Below are 23,763 nucleotides of genomic sequence, written 5' to 3' on the forward strand. Positions count from 1 at the left end.
CCGTAAGGGCTCGCGGACACTATGACGTCAGCGTCGGAGCAGTGAACTAAAACAATCAACCTCACTCCTTCTCCTTCTCCTCTCGCTCCCGACTGCACCGCCTCATCTGTGGCGTCCACAAACCCCGGTCTCAGCTGACAGACGCCAGCCAGGAGCCGCACTATTGTTGTTGTTGTTGTTGCGCGGTTTTCTCCGTCACACATCCTAGCGCAAACGATTACGGCAGAGAGAGAAGCGGCAGCAGCTTTGTGTAGCTAGTATAATATCATCTGTCCGACGACAGGAAAAAGGCATGTCTGCGCAGCCCGGTGAGGAGCTAGGCTCGGAGGGGAAGTGGTTTGGGGATGACTATGAGAGGAACGGCCTGTTTGGTAACACACAGAGCCGCTTCGGCGAGCTGCGCGAAGAATTGAAGCCGAGAGGCGGCGACGCGTTGGGCGACCTGGATCAACAATTTCATCCTTTCCAGGACGACGGGAAAAGGCCTCCCGTTGCTATGGAAACTGCATCTACAGGTAAAGCTTGCACTTATTGCCCTTAAATGCTTAAATATGTGACAGTTTATAATCAGTCTAGCCACGTTACGTGTCTTCTTTTTCAGAAGGTAACAGGACGATGTTACGGTGTGAATAAATACAGTGTGAGGGACGCAGGCGAGAGCATTTATCAGAGAATTAGCGTTACGACAGACGGCTTGTCTGTAAGCCCGGGATAAAACTTCCGAGCTCGAAAACAAAAACAAAGCCAAGAGGAAGCAACTTCAGTGATGCCGTAGGGGAAAAAATGGCAGACATATTTCCAAACTAAACTCGGCAACAGCCCTTTATAGTTATGAAACGTCATATAGCTCATGACCGAGTGGTTTTCCGCTCAGGAGACAAGAATCTGCTTGGATGAAGGCAATACCAAATAGCCTGTTGAACTCTGAATGGCCTGTTCATTACCATAACTACTGTATCATCTCGTACATGTGGGCTAGGTCTACATCTATATTAGAAATATTTGCTTGTTGAGAAGGTGAGGCTACAAATTACAGGCCTTAGCTTACAAAGCCAGTGTCTGGATAGAAAGAGAACAGCTTAATCCCTAAGCATAAGATTTCATTAGTCCAGTAACAAAACTAAAAATACAAAAAAGAATGGGTAACAGAGAGGACACGTTTATAACATAGATGAATAAACATGAAAGAACCTAATATAATGATAATAATAATAATAATAAGAACTCACGAACTAGATGAGTTTGGAAAGGTTTTGGGAACTTTAGGGGAGTTGTTGTCTGTCTTTTATATTTATGCGCGAGAGAGGGGTTACATGATGCATCCCAGTTTTTGTGTGCACCTCCGTGGATAGTGTCAGTGATGTCATCACATTGCTGGATGCTGGACTTTGTGATAAGATAAGGCAGACCTTGGTTCTGGATCCGTCATCATTCTCCTTAGCACTGCTCATCTCAAGCTGCTATTTTTAATCCTTAACAGTGTTCACTGTTCACTTGGCGAGCAAAACTAGAGCCCTGCACTTTTATTCACCAATCCACTGAAAAATTCATGAGCTTGTGCTTTTAAAAAAAGAAGAAAAAAAAGAGCTGCCCAGTTTTTCTTCCTTGCTGCTCAGGTTTTTCACATTTCACTTGCTGCTGCTTCTGCAGCAGCTGCTCCAAAACAGAAAAGAAAACATCTAGCCACTGGTAAATCCTTTAAGGACAACAGCATAGCTGAATGCTTAAATTGGACTTAAATCCTTTGATGCACAGAGTTGTCCATGACAGTATCCAAATCTGAATTGTGCAGTAGGAAAACCGCTTGGAAAATTGACATAAAACACACAGAAACGCTGCTGAAGCGTTTAAAGCAAGTCAGTGTGACATTTTAAACTGGCTTGTCAGCGTTTGTCCTCGTGTTCTAGAAGACGTAAACAGAGCACTTGCTCTACTTTTTGGCATTCTGTGCCAGACAGGCTCAAACATGGGTAGGTGCATGCAGACAAACACACACACACACACACACTTTGTTTTGGTTCCTAAAAGAGGAAAAGAATAGCTTTGTGCTGTTCCTCGGACTCCCATTGAGCCGTATCCATACCAGTGAAGTAATCCACTTTGTCAGTTATGTTCTTGGTGGGAACAGTGCAGATCTCATCACATCTAGCAGGGCAGAGAGGACGTTTCACTCTTATGTAGTCATGTTATCGTCCAGTCTGATCTTTGTCAAAGACATTCACTCCTAAAAGTCCACTCATGCTTTTCTTTTTCTCTTCTCTGCGTTGCTGAAAAAATAGTTTTGAGGTTGGAATTTTTTTGGCTTTGAACAAAATGAGATTGGAAACCATATCTTTCTGCAGATAATCAATCCATGTCTGTTCTAAATCATGTTCACAGCTCTGATGTACCCACAGACCCCGATAATGCTGATTTCAGCCATATTAAATCACCACAGGGCAGAACCTTATCCTCGGATCGGATAACCTCTTTGATCTAAAAGTTTCCCATCCTATAAAAGTTTCAAGAGTCACGAGAAAAGGAAGGAGCGGAAGGAGCTCTGACCAGCTCTGATGTGCTGCGAGAACACAACAGTTGGGTTTGGTTGTTCTGTAGCAGATGGTGTTTCTGATAGCTTGGGCCTGAATTCTGCCAGTGAAGAAAAAAACTGAGCACATAAGATACACAAACAGTGACACTGCCTTTACTTTTTCATAACTCCTCCTGGTGCATCATTTTATCACAACCTGAAAAAGCATATCGGTCATAAGAAACTTTCTACTCCAATCCAGTGGCTGATGGGTGGATTAGACTCACGTTTTTCTCCTTTTAGCACAGATCAGTGACAAGGATGAGACAGCATATGTCTGGCTGGGACTTTTCCATATCTTTGAGATAGAAAAAGCACTTAGTGGACTGCATAAGCCAGCACAGTGCTTTTAGCCGTGAGAGCTGTTCCCAAGGGGAGGGGGGAGGGGGTAAGCAGTACAAGGTCTTTTCAGAGCAGATGATAAAGATGCAAGATAAAATAAGAAAGAAGGGGGCTTAATGGTTAGAGAGGTGAAGCTGTGATGACAAGGCTGGTGTTTCAAAAGGCTGGCGTGATGGGAAAGAGTAAAAATATGATAGACAACACTTTCCTTTAAGGTTAACTTTAACTTGGTATCTTATGGTCAGCTGTGAGTGTTTCTGCTGTTGCATGAGCCTTACATATCTTAATAATAGTTCATCTGTCCACCTTTTCTTCAGCAATCTTGATAACTCAGTCAAACTTGGTGGATGCAATGCTGAAGAGCCGAGCGAGTGCGTTGATGAACCTGAGGTTCAGTGCATAATTGCCCATATTCTGGCTGCAAGTTGCTGTCTGTTACCCATGCTTCCTGTATATTGACTGCTGACTACTCCATTCTGTGTGTAGGAGTGGCATCCACAATCGCCACGCTCTCCACGGCAATGTTTATATTCAATTAATGCATCCTTATGCCAGTCCTCTTTTCACAACCATAATTTTTAGCTTGTCTGTGTGTGACACGTTTAGGAGACATCTGTAAATTGTAGCTTTAAAGAATTAACCTGGGTTGCAGTCCTTCTGAGTTGGCACTAGTTTTAATAATGTGTAATCTGGATTTACAGTCTCCTGGACCTGTTACCTAATGCTGAGGCATATAAGGACAAATAAAGGTGTGGTAGACCAAACTCAAGAAGCTCTTTTGAAGAGGGACCATATAAAAGCATTAGTGCGCTCATTATATCAATAAGTCAACATTTTAGATCCCATGTGTTCACCCGGAAGGCAATTCAAAGCCAACATGTGAAACATGATGCCATGTATCTGATCTTACCAGCTCTCTAGCGCTGAGCAGAGAGTCCTGAGTAATCCCTGGGCATAGTGCGAAAGTGCTCTCGGGATTAGAATTACTATCAACAAAGGCACTCACAACGAGCATTGACCATTAGTTTTTTTTTGTGTGTGGGCGTGTAAATTATGGTAGTCTTTGTCAGCTTGCCTTCCTACCTGCATCCACACTTTTAAAAGCGAATTGCTGTTTAAAAGTCACGCTAAATTGACCCGATGAGAGCGGTGTGCAGACGCTCGGTCTGGATCCTCCCACATTCTCTCTATTCATCCATAAAGCTTCATCCAAGCAGGAAAGATAGAATCAATACACTGGAAGACAAGCACTGTATAACAGCTACATTCTAAATGGGGATAGATTTTATTTAAACTGCCTCTAAATGGATTTATTTTTGACAGAGGCTGCTGGAACAATAAAAATTGTCCTGGTGGCTTTAAGTGATTTTTTTTTAAACAGTGGTGGATTCACCAAACATTTCTTACAGTAATTGTATGCCCTTGTCATTTCGGATCAATGCAGCAGAGCACTTGAATCCATCTGCCCAGCTGCTCTCCTATCGACCTCAGCTCTCAGTATAGGCTGTTTTTGTGCTCCCCTTTTTTTCTTTTTCTTTACCATCATTAAAATGTGGTACTCAGTGATTGGTATTCATCTGCTTGTACATGAACTTAAATGTAATAGCCAGAGCTTTTAGAGCCAGAGACCATTACAACTTTAACTTCATTTAAACACTGATATACAAAAGACTCAATTTAGAAATCTATTATTATACCAGCTACCAGGAAATCATAGTGAACCCTAGAGTTATAATTTCAATCATCCACATCAATCACAAAAGGCAAATACTTAACTTTCTTCATAAAATACCACCAGTTAGTTAACCCTTGTATGGTGTTCGGGTCTGTGAGACCCGTGTTCAGTTTTTTTCAAAAGAAAAATTAAACAATTAATTATTTTTTCACGTGTAAATGTTTGGTGTCTTTCACTCACTCCACTTGATTTTATAATAGATTTATTTATAACATTTTAATAAAGAAAAACGATGAAGCACTTAATTCATAAATGTGATCTAAACAAAAGGTAAGGGAAAAAATTAACCATGTTGCCTGTTCATATGTCTGTAAAGTTGGATGAAGTAAACATCCTGTTTGGTAATTTAACAAAAAATTGTTTGATAGTGTAATTTGGAAAGCCAAGAACCTAGCGGGTCCACCAACCCATGAACCGGCTGAGTAACAAAAATACGAACACCACACAAGGGTTAAATAAATTTACCAGCATGTAAACCACTTGTGCTCTGCTAACACACTTACAAAACCCAATAAAGGGAAACAGAAGAATAAAAACAAGTGAATAATATGCACTTCCATGTACCTTTGGCTTATTTAAATGTTTTGTGATTTTGACACATGCACATGTCTTTGGATATAGTCCATGTTTAGCATGTTTTTGTGCAGTTTTTGTCTTTCCGGTAAAGAAAGGACAACTTGTAGGAAGTTCAAGCCCCAAATGCACAGATGGGTTGAAAGAAGAGCACTGTAATAGAGCCATTTCCACAAGGTCATATGGTGAAAGAGAACACCTGAAAAGTAACACCATTGCTCATTGGGTCATGGGTGGAGTAATGGATTCCTAACAGAGCTGTGAAGTCAGAGATGCCTAAAGGAGAAGCTCAAATACACTATATGTTTTTGAAGAACTGCACTTTTGGGGGGGGGTTGGGATTTTACTTCCGTACACCACAACACTTGAACTCAAACAATAAAGATTATTTTAAGTGTAGACTGTCAGCTATAATTCAAAAGTATTGCCTTAACTGACGTTTGATACACAGTCCCCAATATTTAGAAGTTCAAAATGAATGGAACAAACTAAAATTTTTAACTGTAAAGATTGTTATTTATGCTTGGATAAAACTCTTTTTCAGTAAATGAATGGCTGGTGTCACATCACCACATGTTGTGTTTCCTCCCTTGTTAAGCTTGTCGCTCTGCCTTAAGTTTGGTCTTCGGTAACTAAAAAACATTCTGTTGGGTTGAGATGAGGTGACTTGGTCAATGAAGAATATCTCATTTAGGGGTGGGCGATATAAACGATATACGATAGAAACTATATAAATTTGGCCAACGATAGAGATTTTGACTATACCGCTCTACCGCGATAGCGCATGTTGATGATGTCTTCAAGCTGCACCTGTTTTGGTCAAAAGCATCGCAGCGGCTACAACCATTATCATCGGCAAATTGTGCCGCACGACAGTCATAGCAAAGAGATGAAGCACTTTTGAAATATGGGGAAAGCCAAAAACTGCGCTTCCTCCACTTCCGTAACATTGATTCATTAATGTTGAATTCTCTCGCAGCTGTTCTATTCCCATGTTGTTGCAGTATATTAATAACTAACCTCGTATTATGGATGAATAATCTCAGTTGTTCTCCTGACTGAAGTTTGGCCCATGTATAGCATCCTGCTATGCGATTGCATTTGTGCCTGACCACCAGAATCCCTCACGTTAACTTTTATCGAGTGGGAAAAAAAGTTGGCGTTCATCCTCCAGCTTCACTGTGCTAATGTTATGCTAACATAGCTGTGTCGCTAGCAATCACGTAGCACAACATTATATATCAGGTAGTCCAACTTCAGTAACCCTGCAAACGTCACTGCTGTTTAGTTTTCTGTCTTCATTTATGTTGGAAGTTGTAGCAGAGCTGTACGTTTTAATTAGTTTCAAAAATCTCTCAGAACATGGTATGTCATGTTTAGGTGGAAACTAGCGAGCTAACTTCCTGTTAACTTGTAACTTCGTTGAATGTATTAAATTCTGTTTTCATCGATGCCTGGATGTTAAACTTAATTGTTACACCTGGTAAAGCAGCAACGCTGATCATTTTATTAAAGATGAAAGAATTTAGACCGTTTTTAACTCTCAGTGTTCGTTTGACTTAGGGACCTGAAGCCCAGATTACTCCGCGAAGCTCCTCACTACGGCAGCCGTAATGCTCTGACAATCCATCAAGCAGTGCTGCTTACCAAAGTTTTTAAGTGCCTTATAGTGTGGAAAATACATTATACAGAAGAAAAGAATATATCGCAATATATATCATTACTGCACATGCTTCAAATTATACCGCGATATGGATTTCAGGCCATATCGCTCAGCCCTGATCTCATTTCTCTGCTCTGAGAAACTCTGGGTTGCTTTTGCACTATGCTTTGGGTATTTATCCATCTGAACTGTGAAGAGCTGTCAGATCAGTTTTGCAGCATTAGGCTGAATTTGAGCAGAGAGCACAGCCCTACACACTTCATAATTCATCCTACTGCCTCTTATCAGCAGTCACGTCATCAATAAACATTAGTGACCCGGTTACACTGGCAGCCATACATGTCCATACCATAACATTATCTCCACCATGACAGATGGTATGCTCCAGATTATGGGCTGTCTCTCAGTTTTTTCCATACAATTCTGCTCCCATTATTAAGGTAGAAGTTAATCTTGGTTCCATCTGAAAACAAATTCTCTCTTTTAGGTGTTTTCTTGCAAACTCTAATCTGGCCTCCTTCTTCTTGAGTATAACCAGTTTTCATCTTGTTGTATACGATTTGTATTTGCATTCATTTGCATCCACATCTCTTTGGACCTCATATTGAGAGTTCCAGTGATGCCAAATATAAGTTCCTGCTTAATTTGACAATTGTAATGCCTAAGCAGTTAATCCAGTACTTTAGTTAAAGCACTTGAATTACAGGTGAAACCCCATCTCCAATCACCTCTTGATTTAGTTTTTAATTCTCAAATCCTGTGGGCCGTACAGAGGCATAAATTCCCCCCAAAAAGTCATCATCCAAAGGCTTATGAAACTAACTGTATGACTGGGACTATTGAGGGTCTCTGTGTGCTCGGACAGTGCAGACAGACAGACTTATGCCAGAATGTCAGTCCAGCTTGTTCTACGGATCATGGAATCAGCAGCATGCCTTTTGACTCTTTCCTGCACTGCTGCCTGCAAGGAGTGAGGCACCATGATGCTCGAGTCTGTAGGCATGCTTTGTGGGGGGGGAAAGCGACATTTCTTTTTGCATCTCCTCATTTTCAAAGTTTCTTTTTTAATGCTTTTTCGTTTTTATTGCACACTGAATGACTGCCATATAGGCGGCTCAGTGCACCTTTATTTCCAGTGCTAATATATTCATGTTGCAACTCCAAACCCTTTTGATATCTGTGCTCACATTTGTGTGTTGCCTGATAATTAGGAGCCCATGCCTTGGTGTAGCACAGATTGTCAGGCTGCATTAGTTTCAGAGCTGCACTGGCTGCACAGAGGACAACAAAGGGACTGCCCATTCACAGCACTGCGCAATCCTTTCAGTGACATGATTATGTTGTGTGAGCTGAGAATTCCTCTGTTGTCTTTTCCAATCCTGTCCCAACTGCAGTAAGGCATTCGTTTCAGCCTTGTGGGTTTTTTTTCCCATTGTCTGGGTGCTATATCAGATCAGCAGATTCAAAATGCCCTCAATCTCCACCAAGTTTGTCAAGCGGCTGCTCAGAGCAGCTGCTCTCATGGCGGTTAAAGACAGAAATCGTGCCTCTTAATTGTTGAACGTGCTGTTGAACTGTATTTCCTGTGTTGTTATGTAAAAATGCTTGATATAGATGGAAGCAGTGGGGGTGTTGCCTACAATCAACAGGAGCATGAGCAGTTCCCAGTTTGGGAGATGACCTTGCTTCACAGTTTTTAGTGGCTTTAAGTGCTTCCCACTGCACAGCATTTGTACAGTGAATCAGTGAGTGTTAAGATTATGATGCTGTTGCCTGTGGGACGATTGATGGGACCTATACCATAGTAGTGGACTAAGAGGATTACATGTTGCTTCACTTTAGCAGTACATCAAGGGCATTCATGTTACTGAGCTGAATATGGCTCAACAGCAACCTATTGAAAAACGTGTTGACCTGCTTTGCTTTCCTTCCGTGCCACATCACGCTTTCCCCTGTATCTCAGTTTGTGTGTGTAGTGTTTATGTCCCTGTACTGCGGTATGATCTATTGTTAATGACTGAGGAAGCAGCAGTTGGAAGGACAGCCGAAGGAAAGGGTGGCGGGGCTTTTCAGAGGAAGCAAAGGGAGGGACGGGACGTCCTGACCTGTTGGGTCTTCTGTCAGTCAGTCTGCATCCTCCAGAGCTAACCCGAAGGCTGCTATTTAAAATCTTACCCCCTCATCCAGCCCAGCAGCTGGATCCAGCCTATTTATAGCCTCACCGCTGCCCTGGGAGAAGCAAGGCTGGAGAGCAGGGGGGAGGAGCTGGATTTGTGGAAGCATAAACTCTGATTTGTACACAGCATAATACAAATATTAACATTATATGGTATATAGTTTGTATTTTTGTGGGACTACTGTGATTGCTGATGTTCATTTTATACACATGTTGCACAACTAAAACTGGTATAGGGTGAACAGATTCCAACAAACTAAATGTGGGGCAAAGAGTAGGCATGTGTGGGACAAAGTGGAACAATACTAAAAAAGGGTAGGCTGAAACTGAAGAAATACACAAACTATCCAGACATGTTTGGTTAGGGATGTACCCATAGACCTGCAGATGTGTCTCTTTCAGCCATGTTTACTTTTATAAAGTAGAACCAATAAAAATGTCGGACATTGTCTCAATATGTGTGACAGGAGGATGAGATAAAAATGTTGCAGTTTTATATGAAGTGGGACTCTTTGTCAACTTAGACTGGGAAGCTTGACATGAATTCTTCAGTTGATCCAAATTTATTAAAAGTTTTGCCCCGTCCCCTGCCCTTCCCTGAGCCTGGTTCTGCTGGAGGGGAAAAAAAGGATCTTCTTCCTTCCTACTGCCACCACGTGCTGCTAATAGTAGGACATTTGATTGTTGGTCTTCGTCCTACCTTAAGGCAACTGTTGTCATTTGGCGCTATAAAAATAAAACTGAATTGAAATTAAAGTCAGGAAATGGAAATACTTGACTTGACCTTTGCTCCTGATTCTTAATGTTCTGACATTCCTTCCTGTTTTATGTGACATTATGTGTCATTGTTATGGGTGTTTATTAAAACCATATTAAATTAAATTATTAAAAAAATATTTAAAACATTTATGGAATATTAAAATACGTGAAAAACATCATGGTTGTGGGAAGCCAACAAGCCACTGCTTTAGCACTGGGAGTATCCTATCAGTAAGTAAACTTCATTACAATATAAACTAAAACACCGCATTAATGAAGCATGGACATTCAAATTTATAAAGTGAGTCAACTCCAACTACAGCTCATGTCTGACTTGAACTGACTCACCTGCTTAAGCAGTAGAAATAGAGGACAGGACTACACTCCTGTAATGGGAGGCTAAAATACTAAATTAAATAATCCTAATATAAGCAGAAGTTGCCCGTCAGGACATACCTCTGTATTGTTACTGCTTATCCATATCTTCATGGATCAGTCTTAATATACATTACAGTGACTAGAAGCAACTGATGAAAACCTTTCAGCTTACCACACAAGTGGATAAATCAGCCCAGTCCACAAAGGAACACACAGCACAGTCCAGAAAGACGGCAGGGAGTAGTCCTCACACCTGCCAGCAATCACCTGTTTACCACTTCAGTTTGCATTATGTGAGACTGGTTATTTTCCTGCCTGGTCCTCACCGTTCCTGTGCTGCATCATTAGCATGTGTGCATAAGCTCATTTTGATGACACTATTTTGTGAAGATGGAGAACTGGTGATTACAGAGTAGAAATGTGATTACAGAATACCCTTTGCTGGCATGATTTAGAACAGACTTTGGCTCCGACACTGTGTTTTTTGGGGGAGCCTGAACAATCCCCCTTTGTCCCTCGTCGGGTACAAGTACGCTCTGTTACCGCATCCCTCCTGATCTGCACAGACAGGCACCCAGTCTGACTGTGCTGCTTTCACAGCCCCTCTTTTTGGCAGCAGATCCAGCTGAAGCGCAGCCTTGTTTAACTGGATGTTTTCATTAATCAGACTGCTCAGGCACAGGCTGGTTTGATTCTGTGTGACACTTATCTGTCACCTAAGTTTCATGCCTCTCTCTCACTCTTGCTTTCTGTCTGTCTGGTTGTTTTTGTAGATGATCCCATGTCTGGCCTGTTCAGGAAGCCTATGAATGATGATGGTGATGTCTACACTTCCCTGCTGTCCAATCAGACCTTCACAACGGGCCAGGAAGCCTCCTACCTGTCTGACGACCTGAAGCCCTCTAGCCACGCTTCAGGTTCTTCTTCCTTGGATCACTTCTCAAGTGACACCTACAGCTTCAGCTCCAAGATGACTTCCAGCCAAGCTAGTGATGCAGCAAAATCTCTGCTGGGCTCAGATAAGACAGAATCCTACAACTACATGGACATCAGCCACGGCGACGAGCGCCCTGACCAGCAACAGGGGGCTCTGCACAACCTGCTGGACAAAGGCTCAGCTGGACATGACTTATTGGGCAGCTACATTGATAAGAATCCCAGAAGAGATGAGGATGATGAGGATGAAGAAAATCTAGGTCCGGCACTGGGCTCGCATTCTTTCCCCTATGTTGAGGAGCCATCTGATGAGGAGCTGGGAGACTACCGTTCCTACCGAAACCTAGGCGACACGCCACAGACGGCCAGCCCGGTGAAGATCACTTTGACCGAGTCCCAGCCAACAACTACTAAGGCAGAGCCGCCGCCACACCCCCCCTCAGTCAATGCGTCTGAACGTGAAAGCGTCCTCAGTGTGGGCATACAGGGGGTCCCCACTGTCACGCTGTCAGAGCCAGAGGACGACAGCCCAGCCTCCACTCCCAGTGCTTCACCAACAAGTAGGCAAAGCACATAGTCACACACAAACACCTTTCACCTGTGCACTACATGGATAAAAGTCTGTAGCTTGGTATATCAGCATCAATACACACACACACACACACACACACATTAGAATTACAGGTTACGTTTTTTCTCTGTGGCTGGGGTGTGCAAATTACCATATTAATAGGAGAAAATGCTAACATTTAGCACTTGTAGACAGACTTTATTTGCTAAAAGAAAAGAGTTTTATTTATTCTTTCAAAAGTTATGTAATCTAGCTTTAAGTCATGTATGCACATACTGTGTGTCCAGATTTAGTGTCCAGACACTAATGCCTTCTTTTCTCTGGATTTTTTTGTGAGCAGAAAAAGATTTCCCCTCTCATGACATATTCAAGTCTGATGCAGTTTCCAAAAGCAGCCCAGGCACAAAGGGCAGTGGCAGGGACCATGATGGCAGCAGCGCAGAGTCTGGGGACTCTGAGATTGAGCTGGTGTCTGAGGAACCTCCTAAGGCCAGTAGCAACCCATTTGCCCAGCCACCTAAAAGCAAGGGCACGTTCAGCCAGCCTAACAACCCCTTTGACAGTCCCCCAGTTGCCAAGGGTGGTTTAGGCCTCGCTGGCAGTCACGCTCCACCCACAGCTTACAGCATACTGAGGGAAGAGAGGGAGGCAGAGCTTGACAGTGATCTCTTCATTGAGTCTGCGTCCGAAGAAAGCCCAAAGAGAGAGCAAGGCTTCAGTGGCCCCAAACAGGGAGTCAGCCCTCCCTCCCCCCTGGTTCCCACCACTGTCCCTCCCCGCAGTACCACTGAGGGGGCGCCCGTTGAGCCCCTGGTTTCAGAAAAGATCAAGAGCCCAGTGAAAAAGGAGGAGGATCGCCCTAGCAAACCAAAGCCCCCAACTGCGGCCGTGCCTCCCGAGGTGCGATCAGAAAAGCCCCACCAGGAAGACATGCACAAAATCACCAGCGAGGGCAAAGAAGACCTGGGAAAGCCTATTGCATCAACTTTCCTGGAGGGCTTTGATAAACAAAAAGGTGAGTCCTAAAACTGTTGCTGTTATATCTTCTTAGGTTTACACACAAACTTATAACTTATTTGTGATCTTTTATTTGTTGCTGTGCTCCCATCTTAAATACTAGCTGTCAGCTCATGGAACAAGTACTAATTTATCTGCTGGTGTTTATCATAGAAGCTACTTAATGGACTGCGTGTTTTGGCAATGATTTGTTGACAAGGCCGTGAAATAGCTGCTCAGTGTTTATCTCTGTACAAGGAGTGGGTGGGAAGGCTTGTCTTGCACTATCCCCACAATTGGTTCCCCCTGGTGGTGTATAGAAGGAAAAACAGAGAAAGGATATGGTGCTTTAAAATGCAAGGCAACTGAAAATCAGCTACAGTTTCAGGCCTGTGACTCTAATGATGCAAATGATAAGAATTACAAATGTGCAGGAGGGGGTGGAGGGCTTCCAGCATCTTGACAACATCTGGCTTCACACATCAGCCTTCAGCCCCCTGAGATTAGATAAGTCAGACATGCCACTCACAGTGAGCAGTTAATGCTGGATAGCCTGCACCTTTTGATCTCAGCAGGGCTATTTTGATTTCTATTGGCTGTTCTGGCTGTCAGTGTAAACAGCGGGTTTACATAATCCTGTGATGTCAAAACTGGGGCACTCTCTTACTTAAGAGCTTTGAAGGAATCCTCTTGAATCCCCCATGTTTGTAGAGCAAATAAAATAACCTCTGATTTAGATTTTTTTTTGTCTGCGTTGGTTCCTCTGTGGCCTCTAAGAAAGCATGGGTTGTACCGACACCCTGGTTGAATCAGGTGAATAGCTGCATGTTTAAAATGTAAACTGACACATTTCATAACAGCTGAATGCATTTGTTTTACTTTGTTTACTGAGGCTAGAAGAAGGTTCTGGAAATGCTAGTAAAAAGCAGGTCAGGTCTTTTTTTTATCTCCACCACTAGAGGGCATAGTGCACCTTTGTTATGTTAGGCTGTGTTGAAGGGGAGAAGATTTTGTTTGCATCAGTCCATGCACTTCCATACCAGTTGCCATAGCAACAGCGATGGGGGACCAGGTTAGCTTTTTCATTTCCTCTCCATGGGTATTGGCATGAAGGCCCGTCAAGCTTGTAGAGGAAGCAGAAGGTGTGAGGTGTGGCTGTCAGCGGGTGGAGGGGAGGAGGACTGAGGGGACAGGACTGGCAGCTTTGATGGGATTGAAAACTGGTATTAGCACATTGTTTTCTGTTCAATGTTGACACCACACAATGACTGTGCTCTTTAAGTTGCATTTTTACACATCCAACTTTGCTTTTTTCTGTCACATTTTCCAGCTTCATTTGCATTACAAATGTGTTCTGGGGAGGAAACCATAACACACAAACATCCCGAAGGCACTAAGCAAGGAGCATTGTGCTGTAAATGCACAGTGTCTCTTGTTATGAATTATTAAGAACAAGCACTTTGCCTCTTAATTTGCCAGTGAGTCATATTGGAAAAGGCTATTTTAATCTATGGCTACAATCATAAATTGTGTCATGTGCAAATACAGAATAACGAATCTGGATGGTTGCCATATTTTTCAATGCTCATAAAATATTCCATTGCATCCTGTCTGGTGTGCAGCATGACATCAGACTATAGAATTCCCTTTTTTCTTCTTTATTTAAGGCTGCACAGCATGTGGTATGTGCTATATTTAATGCGCATATTGCAAATGATTCAAATACATATGATGCCACACTGGAGCTACGACAAAAGCAGCTTTCTAAACACCACGTGACCCTGCATCCACCTAACCCTTCCGTTGCTTTTACCCCCACTATTACAAATTAGATGCTCTGTTAGGACTTTTATTGTGAAAGGAAAGAAGCTTCGATTGTCACCACCCCCCAAACCCCCCGGGCTCTTAATCATTGCATGGATGATTTGCTGCAGCAGAAACTGTGGTGTGGTGTTTACAATTTACCCCCCTCCGCTCCATTCCCTCCACACAGACAGGCACATACGCACTTTCCCTTCTCCTTCTGTTTCTAGCCAGCACCGCTCCACAAGCATCAGTCTTTGTGCTCCGTGCGCCGGCAGCACCTTGGAAACCTTTCCTCCCTCCCTTCCTCCCTCTCTGTCGTCTCAGCCTCTCTCTCGCATCCTTTTTCGACTATTCATGCCTTTCTGGGATGAGTGAGTGAGTCGGTGCGACCGAAGAGCTAGGCAAAGAAGAAAACGGAGAGCAGAAAGAGAAAATCAAGAGAGAGAGAGAACAGGGACAGAAACTGATCACCAGCATGCAGGGAGCTGCAGACGTGACCAAGAAGGAATGCTCCTGGAGCAGTTGGAAAGGCCAGGGTACTGACGTGTTTACTGTGATTTGCTCATTTATTGTCTGTGCATACGTTGTGGCCGTGGAGGGGTAACATGGTTATTTCTGCATGTAGGTTAAACATTCATGTGTGTCACCCTTGCATGTGTGGTTTGCATGTTACATATTAGCTGTAAGCGTACGGGATTCAAACTGTGCCGTTTGCTGTTCCACCTTTCTCACGGACACGCCCTTATGACGGATCGTTTCTTGTTTCATGTCTGTGCATCTCACAAAAAAAAAGGAAAACAAAGGGAGGGGGAGGGGGGTGAGAGACGCTGCTTGGTGTTTTGGAAAATAACTGTATCCTCATCAGTGTGCTGGGAGCCATCTGTTTTGGGTGCATGGTAATATGGATGCTAGTGTCATGGACCAAGGCATATTGCTGTAATCACCCTCCCCGCTTTGCGACTGTGTAGGGAAGCTGGTTTATTATGGCGGATGCTCTGTTTTGTGTAACGAGGCAGTCACAGCATCCGAATGGCACTGACAGACTGTCTCCATGGTAACCAGGGCGCACCCAGTCCCATTACATCAGCCCTTTCTCTCTGGCCGCCATGGCACCTTGCAGAGACTGGGCCGGAGAAGAGCATCCTCCGGCCGTCTGTGCCAACATCAAGGAAGAGCTTACAGAGGGGGCCGATTGTGGTTCATTATCTGTCGTCTTTTTAGGTCTAGTTAAGCCATAGAAACATGACAGACTGGTCTGTTTATTGTATCACAGCAGAGACCATAACAGTATCTGATTCAGGATGACAAAAACATCCTATTTGTTATTAATGTGCTGAGTCATTATACATTTAATTTGATCTACATCGATACCCCAGGCTGTGTAACATTATAGCCTGATGCGAACGATACACAGCATCAAGATCGCATCAAATTAAGTCACCGCAGTCAGCACAACAAAGGATGAAAGTGAGCTGATTTATCTTCTCCTTTTAAATGCCTGTGCATCATCATTTTGAAGCTGTAGGCATTTTTGTGTAGTCATTCTCATTGCCATACAAAATACTGATTCACTGCCACCAAACTCATCAGGGTTGATCAAACTATGATGTAGGCTTGTCCAGGGGTGAGTCATGGATACATGATGTAATCAAAATAATAAAAAATGACAGGTATACAAAACAGCTTATGGGTTTTCTATTGCACACTGTTGGCCAAAATATATTCTCTCCACTGCGGATGCTTTTCTATCTGCTGCCACCTGGAGAATTTAACTTTATAAAGTCACAGAGTTTTTAAAATTAAGAACACTAGTGGCAGCTCTAAAACCAACTGTCAAGACTGTATTAGCTTTTCAAATATTATAATAATCTTTTTTTAATCTTACACTGGGCCTCAGTGCAGGCCCTTAGCTCACCTTTCAAGCCAACTTCCTTGTGATTGAATGCCCCTCACAGTTCGAAGGTTTGGACAGCAGATGTGTGGGGTTTGATATGACTCTGACATGACCACATCAGAAAGATCCCATCCCCTGTTTTTCTCATCATAAGAGTAGAAAAAAAATATCTAAAACTGAGAGTCAGCGCAATCTGAAGTCTGAGCTATTAGTTCAAACCTCACTCTTTGATATGTTGGTCTTGTTTGATATGAACACAGTGCATATATATATATATATATACATGTATGGGTGTGGGTGTGTCTGCTTTCAGATAGTTTTAACAGTCTTAAGTTGTCATTGAGCTGTGTTAATATAGCATTAATATATTAACCAATATTAGAGAATAATAATGATCATGATGAGGTACCATCCCCAAGTCCAAATCACAGTGGCCGTGGTCCAAATCTTTCCCGACTCTCGGCTGTGAAAGATGGTTGCAACAGAAGTCTTGTTGCATGTTTTTTCCATCTGGCTGATGGCTCATTTCAGGCCACCAGGATGTCTTCAGTGATTTAATGAGGTCAGGCTAAACTAGTTCCACTACAGAAAAAGGGGGATGGGAAATCAAATTATTGGCACTGGTGTTAATCATTTTCTGTTTTGTTCTTTTTTGCTCAGTGTTTGTGTTCAATATCAGAGCAAATAATTATATCATTAGACTGGGCTGTCAGGCAGCATTTGTGCTTCCTGTGTACATTCAATCAGCTTCCCCCCGTCATCGCTGTACTTGGGATTTACATCGTGCTATCATACCTAAGGGTTTCCTTTATATGAATATCAGACTAAGCTGTTAAACAGGCTTTTGGTGAATGGGCTGCACTTGTGGTTCTACAGACCACTTAAAGTTTCTCATTCACCCATTCAAAAAAAAAAGTGTAGGAGCCGAAGCTTTAGCATCTTAAGAGACACAATGTCTTTTGATCAATATGAATTCAAACACTAATTTTGCTCGTGATGTGGTTGTTAACTGTCGACTTATAATGTATAAGCCTTTTAAACACTCACTTCTCTTCATTATACACTGACACAGCCTTGTCCACCCATAAGCCTTCTATTTAACCTGCTATTGTCCTTTTGTGCTCCACAATAAAGGGAGTGGCTGTTCATATGTCGGGTGCAAAGACACATTATGTGCCGATGTCTCCCCAGATTCGGAGAAAATGAATCTCTCTCTGTTCCCAAAGGAACGTTCTTTCCCCTCCCTTCCTGTCTCTCCATCTCTCACTGAACGGTGGGGAGAAAATGGAGCATGGTAACTATGGTAACTGCATCAGGCAGGTGCTCAGCAGCGCCATGCCACCAAAGCGTTTTAATGGAGCAGTCTAGGAAGATTATTAGCTGTCGTAAGTCAAATCGTGCAGTTTTAAGTCTTTTGGTTCTTCCACTCTGATGTGCTGACTTTTAAATTAGTGGCTGGTTGACGTTCTTTGTCTCATCTCAGCTAGTCTGCGCTTAAAGTCTGAGCATAAAAGCACTCCAACAGAGAACGAGTGTGTGTTTGCATGTGTGTGTGTGTGTGTGCTGGATTGCAATGTGGTTCTTTGGCAACCGCACCCCATACACGTCCCTCTCCATCCCTCAGCCCCCATTCCTGCTCAGGCGAATGCTGATTTGCTGGTGTGGCTGTAGCCCCTCCCCTCCTGTGCAGGGGGGGGGACTCCCCTTTCACCGCTCTCCTTTTGTCCGTGGATAAAGCAACTGCCTCTTTCCCTGTTCAGCCATGGGAGCCGCAGGTCAGTACTCGCTTCTGCTGCAGCTAAAGCTTTTCAGTCTGCGTGCCATCTGTGCGGCGCATCACAGACCTCAGTCGCTGTTGCCTTGTCAACACCTGTCACCCGAGCAGAAATGTCTGTTGTTGATTTGTCTGCGCTACCTGTGCCTGCCCGTGTGTGTGTCTTTGTGTGTATTGAATGTGAGCATCTCCGTTCAAATCAGTAGCCACATGGAGAGCCGTGCCAGCAACAATGGATCGAATGGGGAGTGGTCCATGTGCAGCTGCTGTGACAATGAATGAGTCTTTGATTTCACAGTGGTGGTGTTGTTTGGGATAGGTCTTGAGCATTTTTGTAATGTATTTTAGTTACTAAGAAGACAAGACATGCTGTTTCACAGTGTGGGAACAGTGTGTGACGGAGCTGAGACTCACTCAGTGACAATCGTGGTTCTTTCACATCCAGGTTTAGCCTCCCTCTTTGGCATCTACAGATGCCTTTTAGTGGAGAGTAAAGATGGCCGTCATCACTATGCTGCTCACAGCTCCACAGCTAAAATTAGAGCGAGCAGGCAGGCAGGCGGACAGCACAGAGGAAGACACCCAAGAAACCCCAGCAGCGATCTTCTGTTCTTCGTGGGCACAATACCTTACATTAAACAGTTCTCCCTGCATGTCATCAAGGATTTAATGGCGTCCGTACTATAGTGGTTCTGTCTGGCTCGCAGTGGTAGCGGTGTGCTTGGAGTGGAGGGGCAGCCGGTTCAGCAGAGGTGAAAGGAGCAGCCGACAGTTCTCATGGAAACAAGCCCATGTTTCCAGCCGACTGCCAGAGGAGGACCCGTCGGCTGCTGGAGCTGTAATGGTACACTGAGCTAATCCTCAGTTATCACTTTGCTTTGCTAGTGGCTTTAAATTACAGGGCCCACCACCCAAAGAAGAACAGAAGGAAACCAGTGCAGCAAGACACATGACAGCCTGGGGGTATGTGTATATCCAAAATATTTCTTCCTGTATGAGGGAGCGTGCTTCACAGGAATCATTATGTTTTGTAATGAGATCCTGATGCATCGTCATCCTTCATCATGATCCAGAGCTGCTGCTCTGACCAGATCACATTGAGCCATAATCTGTGAACTGCTGATAGTGCTTCTATTTCTGCTGCTGCGTTCAATGAGCTATAGGTCAATCATTAATTCTGCACTGTGAGCAGGCAGTGCAGGTGTACCTGGAGTGTAACGTGCCCGATGGTATGTATGTTTGTATACGTATGAGACCCAACCAGATGCTCCTGATTTTAAGCACACGTCAGGTATAACAATGAAGCCCTCCGGCCTGGAGTGTCGCAACACAGATTGAAGCACTTGTTCAACTAGTCAGAGTCAGTTATTACCTTTGGAAAGGTCGCTCTATATATAGAGGTAAAGAAACTTAACCGGCACACCGTCACTGGGACACCTTCATTCTGCCTAACCTAATGAAAAGCTGGGTTATGAAGCTGGGTTAAAACAAGATAACGTGACAGCTCTCTGAGGACCCTGGGTTGTGAACAGCTTCCAGTAATTTGACCCAAATGTGTGGTGTGTAGACCGCAGCAGCCTAATCCAGTTTGTGAAACGTACATCTGTGGATACAAATTGAACCTAAAGAATGCTGGTTATGGATCCTAACACAGTTTACCTTTGTTCTGTCCTTCCCTCCCCAGCGATTGATCTGCTCTACTGGAGGAATGTGAAGCAGTCAGGGGCCGTGTTTAGCAGCGTGCTTCTGCTCCTCTTCTCCCTGACCCAGTTCAGTGTGGTCAGTGTCGGAGCTTACTTAGCCCTGGCTGCCCTCTCGGCCACCATCAGCTTCAGGATCTACAAGTCTGTACTGCAGGCTGTGCAGAAGACAGATGAGGGACATCCTTTCAAGTGAGTGGAAACAGTTGAAGAAAATGACCAGTTTGCATTAAACAGTCAGTGACATTCACATAATGGATGGCTGTGGACATGTATCACTTTTGTCTGCTCTCGTATATGTTACCAGGGCCTACCTGGAGATGGAAATCGCTCTGTCTCAGGACCAGATTAGTAAATATGCTGACAAAATCCTGCTCTACACCAACACCTGTATGAAGGAGCTCCGCAGGCTGTTCCTTGTACAAGATCTGGTTGACTCTTTGAAGGTTTGCATCACATTTAAAAGAAGATCACTGTTTGCTTTTTAGCCCTGCTGAGAAGTCTGCTAGCTCTAACTTTAACTACACTTTGTTTCAGTTTGCTGTTCTGATGTGGCTCCTGACCTACGTAGGCGCTCTCTTCAACGGCCTGACACTGCTCATCCTAGGTGAGCTCATCCTGACTTTCAGGCACTGCTGTTGACTCACTCACACTCCATCTGAAGCCTAATAATCATCAGAATACAGAGCCTTATATATTGGGAACTAAACAGAAGTATGAGATGTCAGTCACCATGAGAGAGCACCAAATGCATTTATTGGAGGCATGTACTGCTCTATTTCATGTATGTGTTTGCTTTTCCAGTTTACCTTAGATAAGGGAAGTGGTTGGGGTGTGCTTGGCCTCCTGTTGAAACAACTTTTTTCCTGTTTTTAACATATTTCCACTTCAGGTCAGAGTACTTTAACCATTATTTTTCTGTGCCTCTGCAGCTGTGGTCTCCATGTTCACCTTGCCTGTGGTCTATGAGAAACATCAGGTAGGAATGCACATCAACTCAAGAAAGCTATGGTTTGGAAAAAACATTGCTCAACTTCTAAAAAGTCTTTTTTTTTGTTTTTAGGCACAAATTGATCAGTACGTGGGACTAATACGGACCCAGGTCAACTCTGTGGTGGGCAAGTGAGTGGCTGCCATTCAGTTATTTTATTTGAGGAACTTTTTTGCCAAAGAAAGGGGGGGGGAAAGTTTACAACTTACCAACTTTCATGTTTGTCTACTGCAAACAAATGAAGGAGAAGTACCTGCCATTTTCAGTGGTCACAGTCAGACTTCTCCAAAGTTGCTCAGTGTCCAGTATATAAGTGAACTTCTACTGGGCATCTTTCATATATTTATGCAACTCAGTGGTTCTCAAACTGTGGCATGGGCAAATGAGGAAAAACAAATATAGGTTTGCTGATGCTATTGTACATTTTATTTAACTAAAATTATCAGATACTATTGTTAATGATAAAAATATCAAAACTGTGGGATGTGAAAATACTAATTCTAACTGCTTAGCAAATTTACCTATTCTCCAGCCACTTTTGAAGAAATGAAAAGCCACAGATGTTTGCATTATGCCCAGGGTGTTTCTTTAAATAAACTCATCAACACCCCTCAAAAATCAAGGAGTTTTTAGGTTTGTAACTGCTTTTCATACCTAAATATGCACTTCCTGGACGCAGGTTGCTAATTTTAGTCAGACTCTACTTGCCGGGTCCATTGACTACCATAAAAAGAGAACACACAAAGTCATGCCCTCCTTAAATTAAAAAAAAAAGAAAAAGAAAATCCAGCGTAAACATCTTGCTGTTAACATAAAAATTAAATTCCTGTTTTCTCTGTCAAGGATCCAGGCAAAGATCCCTGGAGCCAAGAGGAAGGAGGAGTAGACCCACGTGTCTCACCGAGAAGCTGACAGTCCAGTCCAGCTCGGAGTCAGGCCCACCGTTAAAGAGCCTGGTCGTCATCTGTGGGGCGTAGTGCTATGTCATCTTGGTGTTCTCTAAAAGCATCCACTGGAGAAGCCTTCACCTTGTCTATAGCAGTCTAATCACTAACACACACACAAACAGTCACACGTATGCACATAATCCTGTTTCTAGGTAGACAAGTACACAACTCGAAGACAAAAAAAGAAACTGACTTTTTTTGTGTTGCTTATTATGAAGTGCATGAAGTCGAGCCTTGGGTAAATAATATTTGATATCTTTTGTGCAGTTTTTAAAAGTCACGCTACATCTTTTGCTTTGCAGTGCTTACCACAAACTGTACGGTTTGGCACAAAATGGCTAAACGCCCACAGACGTGCTCTGCTGCCAATGTTGAATACCGCTTCATGTTTCTGAGTTAGCAGATGGGGCTTCTCTCAGTATATGTCAATATATATAAATATCCAAAATGATTTCCTTTTGGTGTTTCCAAGCACAAAATAATTTAACGATATGCGTCTTAGATGTGGTAATTGTAGGGTTTTTGCTTTTGTATAACCATAAGGAACAATACCCACGCTCATGTTTTAGGTACTATTGTACAACTTATGAAGACAAGGAGTATCTGGTGATATTTAGCTTGTTTGAATAACTGTCCAACTTTGTACTATGTTCAACTATACTCTGTAGTTCTTTAGACCCTGGACTCTTTAACTATTTGCACTCACAGTATGTATTTAATTACAAGAATAAGAAAAATAAATGTACCTTGGTGTAAAACTTCTCCAAAGCCACTTTACTGATGAGTTGACGTTCATAAGATGAAGTCGTGTTTCTGTGTGACACAACAGCTAAGTTTAAGGTGCTAACACTTAGAATGAGAGACTTGGAATGACGAGCTATAAATATAGGCCAATACATTCTGGCACCACCACACCTCTAATAGTAGGAGACAGGTGTGTGTCTGTGTGTGTGTGCTGACAAATTTAACTTCACTCTTGAGTCACAATCAGAAGACTGACAAGCTTCATCTGTTGCAGACAACTATTTTTAATGACCAACTGCAGAAACACAAGGCAAAGAGGCTGAATCTTATCAATGAACTTCAGCAGCCACCAAGTTAAACAGGAAGTGTCTAGGTAACCGTAAATGAAGAAAGGAAGGAGGATTTTCCTGTTAGGATGAAAGCTACAACAAAAATTGGACGTGAAACTTGGGTGGGGGAAAAAAAAAAACCTCCTCCGAACAACAGTTAAAGTAAAATTGAAGTTAACCAAATCACAATGCAACACTTAAACAATCATTTTTAGTTGTTGAGCACAGTTACAGGGTGTAGCTGGTAGAGAACGGCTCTGGCGTTTCCACCTCTCGCCTCCACGATGTCCATCCTCAGAGAAGGATCCACCTGCAGGATAAATACATATTTTAAAGCACAAGGACCTAAATGTGCCTAAGCAGAGCAGATGATCAAATGAATAAATAAAAGTGCACTGATCTGCTCATTACCTGGTTCCATTTTCCCAGTTTTTCAAACAACTGGGGAGCAATGGCTTCCCTTGGCGGAGACTTCGTGAACAGTCTGCACAATAAAAACAGTAATAACTTAAAAATTCAGCATTTTTACTGTTTTTTCAAAAAAAACATTTTTGTTGTCCACCAAAGACATTTTGGCCTTCCCTAAAGAAAGACCATCAGGAAAAAGCTCCCAGTCCTCTGGTAGAGCAGGGGTTGTCAAACTTTTAGGGGCCAGGGACCCCTTACAGGGGTAAAATTGTTCCAAGTACCCCCTTCTAATCCCCATGCTCAGACTGCCTTTTGTACTCCTAGATTATGTAGGAATAATTTATATTTTAAATTTTTCAATATAAATACTCAATCTGTTTCAAAGAGCTATGAACTTCATAGAAAATAAACAAAACAAAATTTAAATAAACGTGAACACTTTTAAACTCCGGGCAAATTCAAGATGTATTTA

General features: G+C 43.0%; 3 protein-coding genes across 6 annotated transcripts in view; 1 reads left to right on the forward strand and 2 right to left on the reverse strand.

Annotated features, from left to right (window-relative positions):
• Nucleotides 1-10,962, reverse strand: part of lrrc9 (leucine rich repeat containing 9) — a 30,932-nt gene extending 19,970 nt beyond the window's left edge. Inside the window, exon 1 of the mRNA XM_026151028.1 lies at nt 10,368-10,962. The gene's annotated coding sequence lies outside the window, so the exon portion shown is untranslated. The remainder of the gene's footprint in view (nt 1-10,367) is intronic.
• rtn1a (reticulon 1a) lies at nt 100-22,572 on the forward strand. Of its 4 annotated transcripts, XM_026151031.1 has the most exons (9): nt 100-515; nt 10,969-11,691; nt 12,043-12,717; nt 19,857-20,064; nt 20,180-20,318; nt 20,410-20,479; nt 20,805-20,851; nt 20,936-20,994; nt 21,707-22,572. In XM_026151031.1, exons 1-9 carry the CDS (start codon nt 293-295, stop codon nt 21,747-21,749), a joined length of 2,187 nt encoding a protein of 728 aa, XP_026006816.1. In that variant the 5' UTR covers nt 100-292; the 3' UTR covers nt 21,750-22,572. The 4 variants fall into 4 exon arrangements, with proteins under 4 accessions (XP_026006816.1, XP_026006817.1, XP_026006818.1 ...); XM_026151032.1 differs by lacking the exons at nt 100-515; nt 10,969-11,691; nt 12,043-12,717 and adding an exon at nt 14,398-15,040; XM_026151033.1 differs by lacking the exons at nt 100-515; nt 10,969-11,691; nt 12,043-12,717 and adding an exon at nt 16,726-18,173.
• A 245-nt stretch (nt 22,573-22,817) lies between these two features.
• Nucleotides 22,818-23,763, reverse strand: part of tdrd9 (tudor domain containing 9) — a 38,408-nt gene continuing 37,462 nt past the window's right edge. Inside the window, exons 34-35 of the mRNA XM_026151030.1 lie at nt 23,295-23,367; nt 22,818-23,193 (exon numbers count right to left, since the gene is read on the reverse strand). Of these exons, the coding sequence (XP_026006815.1) occupies nt 23,095-23,193; nt 23,295-23,367 (172 nt within the window). The 3' untranslated portion in view covers nt 22,818-23,094. The remainder of the gene's footprint in view (nt 23,194-23,294; nt 23,368-23,763) is intronic.

Source organism: Astatotilapia calliptera, chromosome 19 (assembly GCF_900246225.1).
Source record: "Astatotilapia calliptera chromosome 19, fAstCal1.2, whole genome shotgun sequence".
Classification (NCBI taxonomy): Eukaryota; Metazoa; Chordata; class Actinopteri; order Cichliformes; family Cichlidae; genus Astatotilapia; species Astatotilapia calliptera.